Here is a 17,365-nt window from a genome sequence, read left to right on the forward strand (position 1 = left end):
AGAAATTAAAAAGATCAGCAACAGAAGGCATAAGGGGAGATTAGTGTTTACTTGTTTCAGTGGTACTGAGGGACCACGGTGAAGGTTCAGAGTGCTAAGGAGAAGTGAAGCAAGCATCTAGCTGCATACCATCTTCTAATTAAAGCATATACAGACATTGATGTTCTTGTATTCCTAGCACAACTGATGTTTCCTCATTACTAATTTTTGTATATTAAGAATAGAAATCGGTGCCACCTCCAAAGGGAATCGCTGGCAGTGCAGATTATGCAATGCTACAATAAAATTGGGTTAAACTGAGTGTTTAAGGTATGTCAGGACTTAATCCTGTGGGATTCTTAGTGAGAATAATGGTACCATTTTGAATGTCACAGGATGGACAGTGCATGACATCTTGGAAAGTTTGAATTTCTTCTTGACAGTTCAGCCGGTTGTCAGTACTCTTTGAAACTTTTCCCTATTTCTTCATCCCAAGGTGCAGTGCTACCAGATTAAAAGGTTACTGCTTCTGTAGCACTTGTAAAGCACTTTTAAAAAAGTCCTTAAAACATCCTGCATCAGTGGCAGCCATACATGGAAAATGCCCTTGTTTCAGTTACTTCAGGTGAAGTGTGTATTTATTGATTGATTTTTTTTTTACTGAGATATGCTTGCTTCCTGTTAACAGGCTGAAGGTTCTGATAGAATCATAAAACAGTTTGGGTTGGAAGGGACCTTGAAAGGTCATCTAGTCCAGCTCTCCTGCAGTGAGCAGGGACGTCTTCAGCTAGATCAGGTTGCTCAGAGCACTGTATTGCTTTGGTTTGCATGGGCCTTGTAGTTCATGCTTTCTCCAAATTCCTCCTTCATGCTCCCCTGAATGTTTAATCTCCTAAAACACTGATATAATTGAAATACATTTTGCCGTGTTGGAAGCTGGCCTTGCAAATTTGTTTTGACTTTGGTCTGTATTATCTTGTTCATTTTCTAGTGTGTTTCTAAAATACTTAACTCTGCAAAGAAAGCAAAACTGTGCTTATCTCCTTTGAACTGTATTGAGACACAGGGTTAGTAACTGTTTAGGCAATATTTGCTGGGCGGAAAAAATGTTCAGAGAAACTGTCAGTACCAGGTTGTTCTTCCATTTCATATTGATAGAGCGAAATATTTGGTGTGTCAATTTAGACTAAAATAAAATCTAAGAACTCACTATTTAAATTTTTGTAATGTGGCTGGCCAGGCTGCTTTATACTTTGACCTGGAGCCCTTGATAAATGCTTTCGACTACAAGTAATGTACTTAAGAATACATATATATCTTGAGGAGAGGGGAGAGAGCAGTGACCAGGAAGGGATCAGAGAGGAGGCAGCAAGAGAAATAAATGCATTCTTAGATGTGGTCATAGCAAGTATTACCAAGTAGAGTGAATGTAGCTGAGGGTGTCTGAGGTGGAACAAGAGAGTACTGCTTTTTTTCTTTTGCTTTTCAACATCAGCGTTAGCTGAAAGAAAGAGAACAAGAAAAATAAACTCAGGAGAAAATAAACAGGGACTTTCCAATGTGGCTTATGGAAATAGCTAAAGTTATTGACACTTTCTGAAGGCAAAAGTGATGATAATAGATAAAAATACTCTTGCTCCTCTCTTCCTATGTTGGTCCCTAATTTGAAGTGTGTGTTCCGGAGGTGTCAGGAGATGGCATACAAAAAGTGAGGAACATGCTGACACTTAACACGGACTCCTGAAAATACAAGCTTTGTCATGGGGAACAGAGTTAAAATTGTACTTAACATCCTTGCTTTCTGTGAGGTTGAGATAGACAAGTTAATATTTGCAAGGTGAGCTACAGCAGGATTTAATATAAACTGTGAAAATGGATTGAGCTTGAAATTCATGAGATGTTTAGTGTCTGATGTGAGATGCATTATGGATAATTCTAAGGAGTTTAGAGTGTGGAGGAAATTCTTAATCACAAAATCGCTGAGGTTGGAAGGGAGCTGTGGAGGTAGTTTTGTCCAGCCCCCTTGCAGAGAGCAGAGTCAGCTAGAGCAGATTGTTCAGGGTTGTCTCCAGTCATGTTTTGGTTATCTCCATGGATGGAGACTCCACAACTCTACTGCAGTGTTCACCCGCCCAAGCAGTGCAAAAGCCTTCTGTTATGTTTAAACGGGCATTTGTCACTTTGTGCCCATTGCCTCGCATCCTCACAGTGCATCACTGGGAAGAGTCTGGCTCCATCTTTACTGTTCCCCAACAGATTCTTATACACATAGGTAAGATTTCTTCACATTGATTGGATATTAGGAAAAAATTTCTTTACTGAAAGAATGGTCAGGCATTGGACCAGACTGCCTAGAGACATGGTGGAGTCACCAACTCTGGAGGTATTAAAAGACATTTAGACGCGGCACTTCAGGGGATTGTTTAGGAGACTCAGTAGTGTTGGGTTGACAGTTGGACTTGATCTTAGAGGTCTTTTTCCAACTTTAATGATTCGATGATTCTATGATTCCCCTGAGCCTTCCCTGTTCTAGGCCAAACCATCCCAGCTCTCAGCCTCTCCTCGTGCGACAGATGCTCAAGTGCCTGAATTTTCTTTGTGGCCCTTTGCTGGACTTTATCCATCATGTTCGTGTGTCTCTTGCATTGGGGAGCCCAGCACTGGGCCCAGCGCTCCCGATGCCCCTCACCAGGGCTCAGTTAAAGGGAAGGATCACCTCCCTTGACCTGCTGGCAATGCTCTAACACAGCCCAGGAGACTGGTGGCTGCCTTTGCTGTGACGGCATGCTGCCAACTCATGGTCAGCTTGTTGTCCACCAAGACCTCCAGGTCCTCCTCTGCAAAGCTGCTTTCCAACCAGTCACTCTGGTAAAGCTGCATTGTTTATTAAGGATGCAAGTAACGTAAAGGTTTTTATTTCTTTTAATAACTTCAGTATTTTAAAGTATTTTAAGTCTTGTAGAATTTTTACACCAGGATCAGAGAAAGAAACAAACTCTGAATTTTTATTGTATTTTTTTATATTCTTGTATTTTAAACTAGATTTATATAGATTTTTATAGGTTTGAGTTGAGGTGGACCAGGTTATTTTGTGGAATTGTAACCTAGAAGGGGCTTATTTCATAGATGTCAATGCCTTCAATCCTGAGATGGGGATCAGAATACGGAGGTTGGGCAACATTTTAAACTTTCATCATACCTACAAAGGACAAAATGAAGTCACGGTGTGAACAATTACAGCTTGGTTCCTTGTCACACGGACTTGTTAACACAAGTGTTGTGAGCCATCTGCCAATGCCAGTATGAGGAATAGGGTGGTTTTTTTAATATACATTATCAAACTGTTAATGTTGAAGACATTATTTGCATTGAAAAGATTTCCCTGATGAGACTACTTAAACTTTTCCATCAGTTTATTAATCAGTTTTCAGTTAACTGATTTATTTTTTTATGATTTTCTTGACTCTAAATAGTGGAAATTATTTAGTTTCGAAGTACTTGGAGTTGGTAGTGAAATGTGACTTTGCACCACTAAAAGCCATAATACTGACTTTGCTAACTACATCAGGATCAAATATGGGGAACGCATGGTGCTCATAAGATGTCTCAGCAGGAGTCACAATGAGCAGCAAATGACTTGCAAAGAGAATTCTAGAAGGATTCAATTTGTTATCTCATCATTTTGTGGGGTTTTTTAGAAAATAAACCAGCATTTGTTATACATTCCTAACATAACTGGTACCGAAGTAATGAAAACGGCAGGTATTCAAACCCAAGTTGTATAAAGACAGAAAGGGACACAAAAAAGGTCAACAGTGCTTTTTTTGTTCTTGAGAAGCTATGAAGTGCAGTGTTGTTGGGTCTTGCTTTGGGTTTTGGTGTGGTTTTTAAATTTTTTTTGAATGAGATTAGATGACAAAGCTTTTTAAACTTTGTCCCATATACTTTCTTAAACCTCAGGTATTCCAGCACAGTAGAGCAAATCGTCTAAACGATAACAAGTATCATAGTTTGAACAACTGTAATATCTTAGCAGAGCTCCTTAATCTCAGCAGGCCAGGCTTGGCTACTCCACTCCACTCCACTCCCTAAGCTTAGAGTAAGTCTTTACAGTACTGAGAAACGTGTTTTTTGTAAAACCCGAGCATTTGGGGAACAATAATCTTTGCTCTCAAAAGCTTAAAGGGATGGCTGGCACATGGCTTCATGTACAAGCAAGTTTGAGCAGACTGGATTTTTAGACCATTAGTCCTCAGGGACATGTTTCACTAGATGAGGTTGCTTAAAGGCCCGTCCAGCCTAACCTTGAACACTTCCAGTGATGGGCCATCTAAAACTTCTCTGGGCAACCTGTGCCAGTGTCTTATCACCCTCATCATAAAAACATTTCTTCCTTAGATCTAGTCTAAACCTATCCTCTTTTAGTTGACTGTAGCTTGTTTCGGCTTCATAATAGCATACTACTAGTCTGTTTAATACCAAGAGGACTATAGCTGCTCTTTTAAACTGAGATCTGTAATGGCAGGATTACAAACCAATCAGGTTTCAGTTTAGAAGAACCCAAATAAGCATCCTAGATCTTGTAAAATAGTTGTTTAACTACTCTTGCATCAAGAGCAGCTACACTTTACAGAGTTTTGTCCTGGGGCAGAGTTTTACAGTCACATTATAAACTCAAACTGCAGGGGTAGTTTTAGTGGGAATGTTAATAGGTCCATAACCAGAGATAGAACATATGTTTCTGTACCCTGAGCTATCAATTTTATTGCTGTTTTGGTACCTCATAAAATAGGCATTGGGATTTTGTAAAGAAGTTGTAATGAGCTCAGAGATGATCAAATATTGAAGGAAAATGGCTTTTCTAATTTTGCGTAGTTTCCCCCCCCCCTTTAAAAACCTCTGACCCACAAAACCTTGTGAAAACTGACAATAGCCTGTATCTTGTACAGTCTGATGTTTGATTCCACATTATCCCTTCGATGTGATGAATATGAAAAAATTGTAATGTTTTGCCCCAAATTATGCTGCCTAAGAGCACTCCCGTGTATAGGAACTGATGTTTTCAGTTGCTCTTCTGTTTGCTGCTCCCAAGGGATGTAGGTTGTCCACATTAAGTCTGTGGTCAGACATCTTCTAAATGCTTGTTTCTATGTTTTCCTGTAGCCTTTCTCCCTGTTCTTTCTGCCAGATAAAGCCTGATGAATGTGTATGTTCAAGTTATATGCAAATTAATACTAAAGCAGGCTTTCTTTTAGTTCTCCTTTACTAAAAATCACTCATCTCGCTTTGGTTTGTAGCAAATTTTCTTGCCATTTGTGTGCATAAGCTTGAAATAAAGCTTAGCATTTTTACTAGTGCCTTTGAGGTAGAGTAAGTCGTTCCAAAAGAGACAGAACATAATGCAGAAGGGTTAAAAGTGACCCAAGTCTGAGCCTGAAAACTGCCATTTCCTTCCTAGCAGTTGCACTAAGTGAAAGGGCTTAGTCTGTGCCAGTTGTCCTAATGAAACTCCCTACCCTGCGGACATGTGGAGTTTCATGGTGGCTATTTTGACCTTACAGGAGAGGAGCCCTGCAGTTAGGAGCACGTACGGTCATGTTGGCTTGGTATTAGTGTGCCACAGGGTAGATTTTTATACCTGCTTCTGCTTTCAAGTCAAGGTTTATATGAAAACAGCTTGCAAGTTCCTTTGGTGAGGCTAAGTCCAGGGGGGTTCCTGGTGTTTTTGGGACCTGTATCTGTTAGTGTAGGCTGGATAGGAGGAAAGGTTTTAATGTGGGACTAAGGTTGGCTTGGTACATTTGTACTGATTGCCAGGAAAGAGAACAATAAAGGAAGGTACAAAAGCTATAATGGTTTCTTGAGTTTTCAGACAGAGGCAAGAGGGACATGAAACCAAGCTGGTGTTTGGGGGAAGGTCTCTCGAGGGTCAGGCACTGAGGGGATGTTTGGGAGAAGTGTCTCCTGGGCCTGCTCTTACCATCTTCCCTGAGGGCAGGACATTAGAGGCCTTTTGTCTGACCCAGTAGTGTCAATTTTAAGTTCTTAAAAGTTCTGTTAGATGAATGCAATTCAACCATTTATTCAAGAGATAAAGACATACTGCACAGATGGGCTGTTATCTTGTGGGTCTGAGTTAGGTAGATGCTTAAGATCATTATGTTAGACTTCAAGTCCTGTTTTTTACCCCCTAGCAAATGTCGTTATCTACAGTCTGAAGATTTTAAGCCTTGATATTGCCGCAGCTGGATTCCTGTTAGCTGAGCTCACAGTGTGGTTTGACACTACTGGTGAACTGGTATAATGGCTCCCCTCCTGCCCCTGACTACAGCTGCTTCTGTTTCTCTTCCTCTGTGCTTGTCTAACATCTGTGGTCACCTACTTCAGGCAACTGTGGTATAAAACTAAGCTAACCCTGAACACCAAATCACTTCTACCCCCAGAGAGTTTCCTGAACTGATTGTCAGGGAGGTCAGCAGAGCACTGTGGCAGGCGGCAGGTTGGTGGCTGAAGCTCTGCTGAGGGACAGCCAGGCCTTAGGGGAGCTCAGCTGGGAGCATGGAGTCTCTTCTGCCTTGCAGTGGAGTAAACTAAGGCTCCAGGCATTCAGTAGCAGTACTGAAGCAGTTTCACTCTCTTCCAGACCCCATTCACAGGCCAGCTTTACTACCAGAAAGGCGTTCAGAGTATTATGCCAAAAAGATCAATTTTATTTTATTTTTATAATCTCCAGTTTTTGAAAACTGCCTCTTCACTGGCTGCTTGCTGTGAGGAGGAGGTACAGAAATCTCAGTGCACTTGTCCAAGCCCTGGAGCAAAGCCCTGCAGTTCTTCACTCTTTCCAGCCAGCAGACTGGAATGATGCTTGAGACTGTCAGGCGAAGGGAGGAGGTATTGTTTGCTCTTTTTCTCTTGTACTGCATTGATTTCTCAGACACCATCTGCTTGTGGCTGACTAATTTGCAGCAGTAGCCAAGAGGTATTTTTTTTCCTTTGAGATGAAGGCTTATACCATGGTCCGTGCCTTTTGCCACCAGACTTGGAAATCACTTGGAAACCAGGCTAGTCGATGAGAAAACTTAGCCACTTATTTTTAGTAGTTGATGAGAGGAGGGACAGTGATGTTCTTAATGAATGATGAATTTAGCTCTGGATGGTTTTGAGTCGCGCTGGTTCCCAAAATAGCACAAAACAAGTGATGTGGCAATGACTTAGCATTAAACAGGAGAGCCTAGTGTTAGTGTGTGGCTTCTTAGTGGAAAGCCTCCAGTTCAGCAGCTTGGCTGTCAGGGTTTCCCTGTGCTGATCTTTAGAGGCTTGTTGCAGGACCAGACTTGGGAGACTTTAGAAATGGGAACTCTGTTAAAACTGGAAGGTGTTATTTGGTGTTGACAGCTTTGGAGGCCTGTGTCAAGTCACTGAGAAACCAAAAGAAGGTAGCCTTGCCAAAGATACTGCTTTTGTTAACTATTGTGTTGTTCAAATTTGGATCGCTTGCTCTGAGGGGCTTGCATTTTCTCTGGTAGTCATCTGGGTAGGTTTTTTATGTTTGTAGATGGTATAACTATTTTAGGAGAGGACTCCAAAAAAGGCGACTAAATGTCTTTTAAAAAATGAGTCTTTATGGATTTACGGTAAACACTTTGTATTAATCGGTGTAAGATTCAGGTATAACTAAAATTAATTTATTTTTGTTTCTCTTTCCTAGAATATGACAGATACCTAGCATCTAGCAAAACCATGGCAGCAGCTTACCTTGATCCAAACCTGAATCATACACCAAGTTCAAGTGCAAAGACACACCTCAGTACTGGGATGGAGCGTTCCCCAGGGACCATGGAACGAGTCTTAAAGGTTTTTCACTACTTTGAAAATAGCAGTGAACCAACAACGTGGGCCAGCATTATCCGGCATGGAGATGCTACTGATGTCCGAGTAAGTCTGTTTTTAGCATTCTCATGCCATCTTTAAGTTAAGTGTTAACTTCATGCTCAAAAAATGGGAGGTGAAAGTCTGGAAGAAAACAAACACAGAAGTTTAGTGGTTTATTTTAAATGAATCTTTACTTGTAACTTCAGAAAAAATCTGATATATGATTGTGTATTAAAGAAATAAGAACTCGTCTTATTTTTGCAGAATAGAAACTTGAAATTTAAAGCAGTGGTTGTCAGTCTAGATACCACTACTGATGTATGCCAGTTGACTTTTACCACTTTACACTCCCCAAAAGCTTGTGTGACACCTCATGGCAGGATGGAAGGGATGAGAGCTGGGATGAAGGTGACATGAAATGACACTTAACATATTTTTTTAAAAATGTATTAATGTATTAAATACAAAATGTGTGCATTTACATGTTTAAAATGTTTACGTCTAATGTCTTGTTTGGAAACTCATTCACCCACAGTGTGGGGAAAATTGAGCTGAAGTGTCTTTTCTCCCCCCAATAAGCCCCTCTGTTCCCTTCCAGCCCCGTAGTCACCTGCTGCTTGTATTTGTACAGTGTTGTCCTTCAGTTAGTCTATGCAAAAAAACAGGAGGATGGTATTTTTTGAAGAATAAATATCTGTATTCTTAGAGGTATGTGGAAAACTTATGTATGCATGAAAACCCAGTGTTTATTCTGAAGCATGCATTCCCTTTAATACTTGAGACCTTTACCTACCATTTGCTACATGTATTCTTTCAGTTTTTGAGGTGTTGTGGTATTTAAACTGAAATCAAGCTCAATTTAACATGTCAAATGCTTTTAAAACTTTGTGGTTTGCTTTTTTTATATTATCCTCCAAGAGCAAAATCTTGCATGGTGGTAGGTGGTGTGCGGGGTTGTTTTCTTCTGTGAGCTTCTTACTGTAGAAGCAGGTTCCCATCTGCTCATTCCTTCCCACATTTGTATTCTCTGCACAGTTCTTCAAATTTCACGATAAAGACACGATTGCAATCTGCTGAAGGGAGAGAGTTGTCAGAGTTAAGAAGACCTGTTGTCTCCTCTGCCTACTATTAAGTTTCCTTTGTGCAAGGGAAAACTAAGTAAAAAAAGGCTAAAGAGTTTTGAATATTTTCTCTTCCTTTCCTACCGTTTATTTTCTAGCATGGCTGCGTTTGACTAGACCTAAGAGCATTCCTAAGTGGAGGAGGTCTTGTGACAGTGATCATTGACCTGTGAAATCATTGAATTTTCATTGATGATGATCAGAAAATCTGTCTTAGCAATGTAATAAGCACATATCTGTGTTTAGGGATAACTTGGTGAGCGGACAGATTAGAGGTACATCATTATTGTCAATAGCATATGCTTATTTTACATGGAATAGGGTTTTTTGAGGGCCGCTTGAAACATCTTTGCCCCCAGCTCAAGTATAGTGGTTTGATGTATATCTAATGTGATTGATTCATTTCATGAAGTGTATTACTTGGTACAAGAGAAGAAAAACTATGTCTCGGAATGTTTTTAACCTTTGCAAGCCTCTCCTGTGGACAAATGTCTAGGGTTCTTTATATGGTACTTGAAATCAAGGTTATCTTTCCAAAGAAGTATGTAGAAACTTGAAAAACAAAAGCAAGAGATTACATCTCTGGTTTCTCCAGCTCAGAAATACCTGTGGTTATGGTCTTTAAGGATCTAAAACTTTACAGTCCCTGTAAGAAATTCAGTGTTGAGTTCAATTTTGAGTTACATGTCCTTGTTTTAAGCAAAAATATCTCTCTTCTTATAAAAAGTAGGATCAAAAGAACAGGCAAGTAGCAGTTCCTTAAAGCTTGCGTCAATTTTTAGTTTTCTAATATGCATGTTTAATTGAATGTTGTTTTTTTTTTTTTAAGTAATGGGACTTCCGTATTCTCCTTTCCTAATGAAGAAGAATGTGATGGGTTGCTGTTAAACTTGGTTCTTTTAACAAATGTGATTCCTTTCTTTATTTTGTTAAACTGGGACAATGACTGTTGAATGTGCAGGTACTCCATAGTAAAGATCTGGCACTGAAGTATTACCATGTCCTGACATTTATTTTAGAAACAGTAAACCCTTGTTGGAGTACAAGCCTGCATTCCATTGGAATGACTGCTGTTCGACCAGATTAAAATAGCCTTTAAGGTTTTTATGCCTTAGTTTTACCACCCCCCTCCCCTTTGTGGAGGAGACAGTCTTCAACAGAGCTTCCATTTCTTCTGAATTACAAACTGAGGAGGAGACTGGCACTGGGTTTGGCCTTTGGCTTGTTTCCAGGGAGCTCTTTAAGAATATTCAGAGGTAGATGTCTTTGAGACAGCTGTGCAATTAAAAGGAAAAGAAAAAAAGGTTTTTCACGACTACTCCCTGGTTAGCACAGCTTCTGGGATGATAGCCGAGGAACCTTTCCAGTATTCAAAGGAAGTTGGACCAAGTCGTCTCCAGAAGAGCCAATTAAGGGTATTTCTGCTGGTGAAGTGGAGGACTTTGTGGGATGTGTTAATACTAAGGGAAAGTAAGAGTGCAATTTTCTTTCCTGATTTGTGATTTCTAACATCTTGTGTTTCTAACAAAGTCGAGTTGGCCTTTGTCAATGGAAAGGATGTTTGACACTCAAAGAAGCGAGGAAAGGCCCTTTTTCCTCTTTTTTTTAATCTTTTGTGATTTCCAAAGAGTGGAAACAGTGCTTTAGCTGTATACATTATACACAAATCCTTGGTTGTGAGAGTTAACCCTTTTCATTAAAAAACTCATTTTGTTAACTCAGATGAGCAGAACTTTGCTTTCTGCAAGAGTCTCTTAAGTGGCCAGACTAAAGGTACGATTTCCTTGCTATTTGACTTGAAATATCTTTAACCGTGACAACACTGTGACTAGATGTAGGCTTTACTTTGAGGAGAACTTCTGTCTGTGGACCTCTGTTTATTCTGGATGGATTTAGTCCCTCAAAGACAGATGTTTCCTTTCAGGGATGAGTCTGTATTCTGCAAAGGATTCAAGAGCAGCATTTCAATTCTTGGAAATGCTTTCTTGGATTTCAAAGAACTGGCACGCTCCCTTTACCCCTTTTTTCCTCAGCATAATACTAAAGACATGCTTCACTTCCAAAAAAAAAAAGGAGGTTTTTATGAACGTGCTAACAGTGGTCTCCTACTGCGAAATGCGTATATAGCCGTGCCTTTGCCAGAGAAAGGAAGGTTGTTTATCTTCCCTGTTTATCTTGGTATGTCTTCATTTGGATGTGTTGTCTACGTGCATATTCACAGAGAGGGTTTTCCAGGGCTTTGGGGTTGGAGAGGATGCAGGGCATGCTCTGCCCTGTTCACAGCCTCAGGTGTGGCATGCAAGTAGGTAGGTGTTGCTGAGATGGAATTTCTTTGGTCTCAAGTGCATCCTGAAAGTAAACACTAGCATACCACCGGATCCTGATCAGCACTTCCAAGTAAATCACCTTTTTGTTTTCAGAAGATGGGGTTGAAGCAGAATTGTAACAGCCATATTTGATAGAGAAATGAATGCACTGCATTTAGCAGATTGAGGGAGTAGGGAAGGGTTGGGTTTTTTAGAAAACAGACATTTGGAAACCTTGCGTGAGCCCTTAGAGATGGCTTTCAGTGAAGTGCAGTTCTGCTCTGTGGTCTGCATTCCCACCCTAAAGGTGCCCAGCTTGCATCCATTACACCTTCTTTTAAACTTCTAACCTTTAAAGCTTATCCTTGATTCCTGAATAGTAGGTGTGAGGAGTAAAGATGGCATTATTTCTGTGGAAATAACATTAACATTAATAGCATTAAAACTTCTGGCTGTCAGCTTTGTCCTCATTTTTTGAGCTAGAGAGAAGCACAGTTAGAAGTCTGACAAATACCATGTTCAAGGCTGTTTTAGCCTGTTCATCATTCAGATGTCTTTCTCTCCCTTTTTTTATGCAGTATCTCCTCAAAATGTCAGCTTCTTTAATGTTGACAGAATAAGAACTCAAAGTTGAAGAAAACAAGAACATGATTAGCTAAGGATGAGGATATATCTAATTTAATGGGCCCAAAAATTTTTGAAGGCAAGGGGCACGCCTTGGCTGTGTCCTGTCCTTACATCAGGGAAAAAGACCAGGTCGAAGGCATGGCTGCAGGGTTGGAAGACTGGGTATTCCAGCCAGTTCCCTAATTTGAGATTTTTAGAAGCAGATAAGGGCTGCAGCACGTTCAGCTGAGACATTACTAAAGCAGTTTAAACTGCATTGCTCTGTTAGTATTTGTTGCTTGCTTTTTTCCTGTTTGATTCTCCCCTTCTGTGCATATCCAGTTTTTATCTTCCCAAACTGCTTGCAGTTTGCTTGTCTTAGTCCATCCTGTAGTGTCTGTATTTTATCCTGGGTTGGCTACCTGTTCTTGCAGTATTTCTGTTCCTTCCAGGTTTGTCTACATTAGGCTCTTGAGTTTTTGCAGGTATTTCCATGCTGTATGAATCATTGCTGTATTTTTACCCACTAATACAGGACACCTGAGTATTTGATTGGAGTTTGTGGTGGAGGAATGGAAAGAGCCTCTAGTGCAAAGGTCTACAACTCAAATGATGCCCTAGTTAGACAAGTATTTCTTCTGGCAGCAGTGCCAGCTTCCTTCTCGTTGTTTGTTTCCTCATGCTGCCACCTTAGTTGTGTTGGCATAGGTGTTGTGACTGGTTCGTGAACTCAGTCCAAGTTAAAATGAATGATTGTTGTAGCATTGTTTTTAATCCAGATCAGTTCTGCAGTCTTGTTAGCTGCATCGTCTTGCAGAGAATGACAAAATCAAGAAAACTGGAGGAAGAAAGGAAATGCCTGCTTATGCTGGCACTGCTCAGACCTGCAGTGTTACTGCACCACCAAAGAATAGCCTATTAAAAGGCTTATTTATGAGCATCCCTCATCATCCACTGCAGCATTCCTGGTTTCCAAACACTTCTGAAAGATATTGCCTGTCTTGAAAAAGGGCAAGAGGCGTGTCAGTCTGACCCTTGGTCACTGAGAAGACTAACTTCTAGCCACAATTCTATCCATTCAGCTTCATCTCTGTCTTCCAAGTCTTCCCCCTTTTCAAACCTGCCTTATTTTGATCCAATATCTGGATGAAGGTAGTGGATGCTGTGGCTAGTCTGGGGCAGAACTGTTATACACAATACTGATTCTGATTGACTACCAGGTAGCCAGAAGTTGAATGTGCTGCCTTCCACCTGTGGAATGGGCCAGATAAACCGCATTGCTTCCTGGTTCCTCCTAAACCAAGCAGATAGCTTGAAGAGTTATAGGGGATTGGGCATGTGGTAGGGGTGTTCTAATGTATCAACTGCTATCTGTAAAGGAGAAGGCAAACTTACTGTACAGGAAATTTTTTTGTCTACTAGGTTTCTCTTCCTTATGATTCATGTGATAATATGGTACAGGGATTCCAGGTTGTTCACATGAAGTTCTTTGACGTTCAGTGCGAAGAGCCTGTGAACACTAGCAGAACTCAAAACCATGCCAGATAATTATTTCTGGTGTTACAGAAATCTGCTGTATACAGCAATGGTTACATATCCAAATCTACTTTCTATATGTATAAAACAATATCTATGCTTTGAGGCAGTAGAATTTTTTGATGTGCAGAAGCAGACTGGCGTGCACATAAGTCTAACATCAATTAGATACATGTAGAAATGTATAAAATCAATCATGATCTAGCACGAGACCTAGAAAATAGGTACCATTTACCTTTTCCCCCCCCCTTTCCTTTTTTACGCTGCATGCCTACATGCCTTATAACAGGTGACAAGGGATGGTTGTATTTTTAGTTAATACATGCCTTCCTTCTGCAAACTTGAAAAAAGCCCCAAGAACTCAAAACTATGGACTTGCTAATATGAGCAGTATAAAAAAGACGGTAGACTGTGATATCCAGACTAATTGTAGCAGACAGAAATACCCTTGGTCTTTAGAATGCCCGTTGTGCTTGTGCAGAATACTCTTTATATCCTTGGATGAGACACACCTGTAAAATAACTTTTTAAGAACAATATAAACAGCTCTTTGACATTTTTCTGAAAACACCTAGGTCCACAGGTGGCTTTGAGTCACTTAGAATCATCAAATATCTCAAGTTGGCAGGGACCCATAAGGATCATCGAGCCTAACTCCCTGCTCCTCACAGTACTACCAAAAACTGAACCATATGACTAAGAGCATCATCCAGCTGCTCCTTGAACTCTGACAGGCCTGGTGCCATGACCACTTCCCTGGGGGGCCTGTTCCAGTGACTGTCCACCCTCTCAGTGAAGAACCTTTCCTAATGTCTAGTCTGAACTTCCCCTGCAGCAGCTTCATTCCTGTTACCAGAGAGAGATCAGCACTTCCCCCTCAAGTGAAGAGCACATCCTGCATTAGAGTTTACAGGCCTGGATCCAAGGAAACTCCTAGACTTCGCAAGTGCAACTGAGGATAGGGGATAGTGAGTTCTGTATGTTAAGCTGCTGGAAAACTAAACTTACTGCCAACATTTAAAATACTGTTATGTTTATTTAGGAAGCTATACCAGTGTGCAGTAGGATCAGAAGTGTGCTGGTTCAGCCAAGGAGACTGGAAAGCACAGCTATACGGGCTGTGTGTTTGTCAGTGCTGTCGGCGTGAGCTCAGAGGTTCCCTGTGGAATGACGTGCAGATGTGGGGAGGCACTGTGGGTGACTACCTGAGTATGGCTTAAGTGTGAAAGCTGCTGAGGCATATACGTGTGTGTTTTCCTTAGTTGATGGTGTCTGTCGGCTTGCACGGTGACAAAATCCTAGGCACCCGAACAACGTGTTTTCAGGCCATAGTGTCAATACATACTTGTTGCTGGGCTTCTGTGGCGGTGTTCTCGTTCAGCTGGATCAGTTCCCCAATCTAGTTTATCATGTGCTGCACAAATGTGTTTGCGGGGTCAGTACAGGAGAGAAACAGCAGCATGATAATGAGAAAAAGGGGGATGTGGGCTTTTCTCTTTCAATGTCAGCCATAGTGTCACCAGAGGACAACCTGTGTTTTGGTGTTGTGAGGGCATGGAGTTTTCTTTTATGGAAATTTTAAATTAATTTCCATCAGAGTTTTGTAGTTTGCTTTTGTCCAACTCTTCATTTAAGTTCTCCATATAAATCTCTCATCGGGAGTTATAATGCTCGATATATAAATAGCAAATGACATATTTGAAGTGCTTCACGAACATTAACACCATGTTCCTATGTCAGAGGTGCTACTTCGAGACTTTTTCTAGTGCAAGACACTTTCTCCTTCCTACTAAAAAGGGAAATTAGGTTTGTAGTCACACTGGGAGTATATTATTCCAACTTCAATTTATTCATAGTAGCACATCAGCTTTGTTAATTTACAAGCAAGCAATTAATTTTCACTAATTTACAGAAGCACAAGGTATTATTGATAGATACTGGGGGAGCCTAGAGTATCCTTCGCCTTTTGACATTTCTCTGGTCTGTTCTTGATTTTTCAGCAGCCTCCTACACACACAGTACTGTAAATTCTATTTCTGGACACATTCTTCTAATTTAGGACAAATACTAATCTATTTTTCAAATTAGCTATGTTGAATATCTGTGGTTTCTGTAGACAAATTAGTAAAAATGAGTGCTATCCAGTTTTCTAGCAACTGAAAAAGCTTTTTTTTTCTTCCCTCTGGGTTAAAGGGAGTGAAAAGTGACCTATCACTTAGCTATAATTGATGAAATTTCTCTAAGGGCTTACCATTCTTTTTTGCTCAGCTGTACTAGCTTATGTTCAGATGTATATGATAGAATCATAGAATGGTTTGGGTTGTAAGGGACCTTAAAGATCGTCTTGTGCCTCTGTAGTCGGCATTGGTGAGGCCATATCTAGAATACTGTGTTCAGTTTTGGGCCCCTCACTACAAGAAGGACATTGAGTTGTTGGAGCATGTCCAGAGAAGGGCAGTGAAGCTGATGAAGGGTCTGGAGAGCAGCTCTTATGAGGAGTGACTGAGGGAACTGGGGTTGTTTTTCCTGGAGAAGAGGAGGCTGAGGGGAGACCTCTACAACTCATTGAAAGGATCTTGTAGCGAGGTGGGTGTTGGTCTCTTCTCTCAAGTCATTAGCAATAGGACAAGAGGAAATGGCCTCAAGCTGCATCAGGGGAGGTTTAGATTGGATATTAGGAAAAATGTTTTCACTGCAAGAGTGGTCAGGCATTGGAACAGGCTGCCCGGAGAGGTGGTGGAGTCACCATCCCTGGAGGCGTTCAAAAAACATGTAGGCATGGCACTTCAGGGCATGGTTTAGGAGACATGGTAGTGTTGGGTTGAGGGTTGGACTTGATGATCTTAGGGGTCTTTTCCAACCTTAATAATTCTAGGATTCTATGATTCGTTCCAATCCCCCTGCTATGGGCAGGGACACCTTCCACTAGATCAGGTTACTCAAAGCCCCATCCAACCTGGCCTTGAACACTTCCAGGGATGGGGCATCCACACCTTCTCTGGGCAACCTCACAGTACAGAATTTCTTCCTTATATTGAATCTATATCTACCCTCTTTCAGTGTAATGCCATTACCCCTTGCCCTGTCATAATAGGCCCTGCTAAACTGTTTGTCCTCATTTTTCTTATAAGCCCCCTTTGAGCACTGAAAGGCTGCAGTAAGGTCTCCCAGAACCGCCTTTTCTCCAGGCTGAACAACCCCAAATCTGTGAACCTGTCTTCAAAGAAGCAGTGCTCCAGCCCTCGGATCATATTCAAATGTTAGCTCTGGAAGCCTAACTAAAGTCAAGGTGATTACAGTAAACAGCATTCAACTGGCATATAGTTGTGTGACTTCCTTACGGTTGTAGGTATTTATGAAAATTACAATAGACACATGAAATCTCCTTGTAGAAATTTATATTCATGTAGGTATCCTGTGTACACTCGAAGTGAAATCTTGTTCTGGAGTAGGCTTCTCCTGGAGTCAAGCTCTCCTGTCAGTAATTCCAGCTGTATTAATTTGAGGTCATAAGTTCGTAATCGTATTGAAACTGTGGTGTTACTTACCTGTGTTTTCCACTCAAGAATGCATCTGAGGGGGTTCATGAGCTAAGAGGGTGGTTGTAGTCACGTCTGAGAGATTTCAGATGTCTTTGGCTATGCTTCCAGTTAAAAGATTGCCATGACGTACCTCAGCGGGATGTCTTAGTCACTATTGTGCAGTGGTTAAGCAGTTAAATTGTTTGTCTGGAAACTTCTGATTAAGCATTCTGATCACTACCACGAAGGACATCAGGCGTGCTTCTGGCAAGGCCCCTCACGTTGCGACCATGAAAAACAGAGAAGCTGTCACCCATCCTGGAACGATGGCAGTGGCTTTGTTTGACACTCCAAATGTCTCCACTTGGTCTGTGGAGGCTGTCCAGAACCTGAGGAGATTCTACGTGTTGTTTACTACCCGACT

At 41.0% G+C, this 17,365-nt stretch overlaps 1 protein-coding gene across 6 annotated transcripts in view; it reads left to right on the forward strand.

The window, feature by feature from the left end:
- The window catches only part of PTK2 (protein tyrosine kinase 2), a 233,649-nt gene that overhangs the window by 82,508 nt on the left and 133,776 nt on the right, over positions 1-17,365 (forward strand). For all 6 annotated transcript variants that reach the window (XR_010371361.1, XM_064442021.1, XM_064442023.1 and 3 more), the window contains one exon: positions 7,688-7,914. Coding sequence is in view for 5 of the 6 variants with exons in the window: in XM_064442018.1 (XP_064298088.1) it covers positions 7,688-7,914 (227 nt within the window). In the remaining variant the exon portion in view is untranslated. The remainder of the gene's footprint in view (positions 1-7,687; positions 7,915-17,365) is intronic.

The sequence above is a fragment of the Phalacrocorax carbo genome, chromosome 2, assembly GCF_963921805.1.
Source record: "Phalacrocorax carbo chromosome 2, bPhaCar2.1, whole genome shotgun sequence".
Taxonomy (NCBI): Eukaryota; Metazoa; Chordata; class Aves; order Suliformes; family Phalacrocoracidae; genus Phalacrocorax; species Phalacrocorax carbo.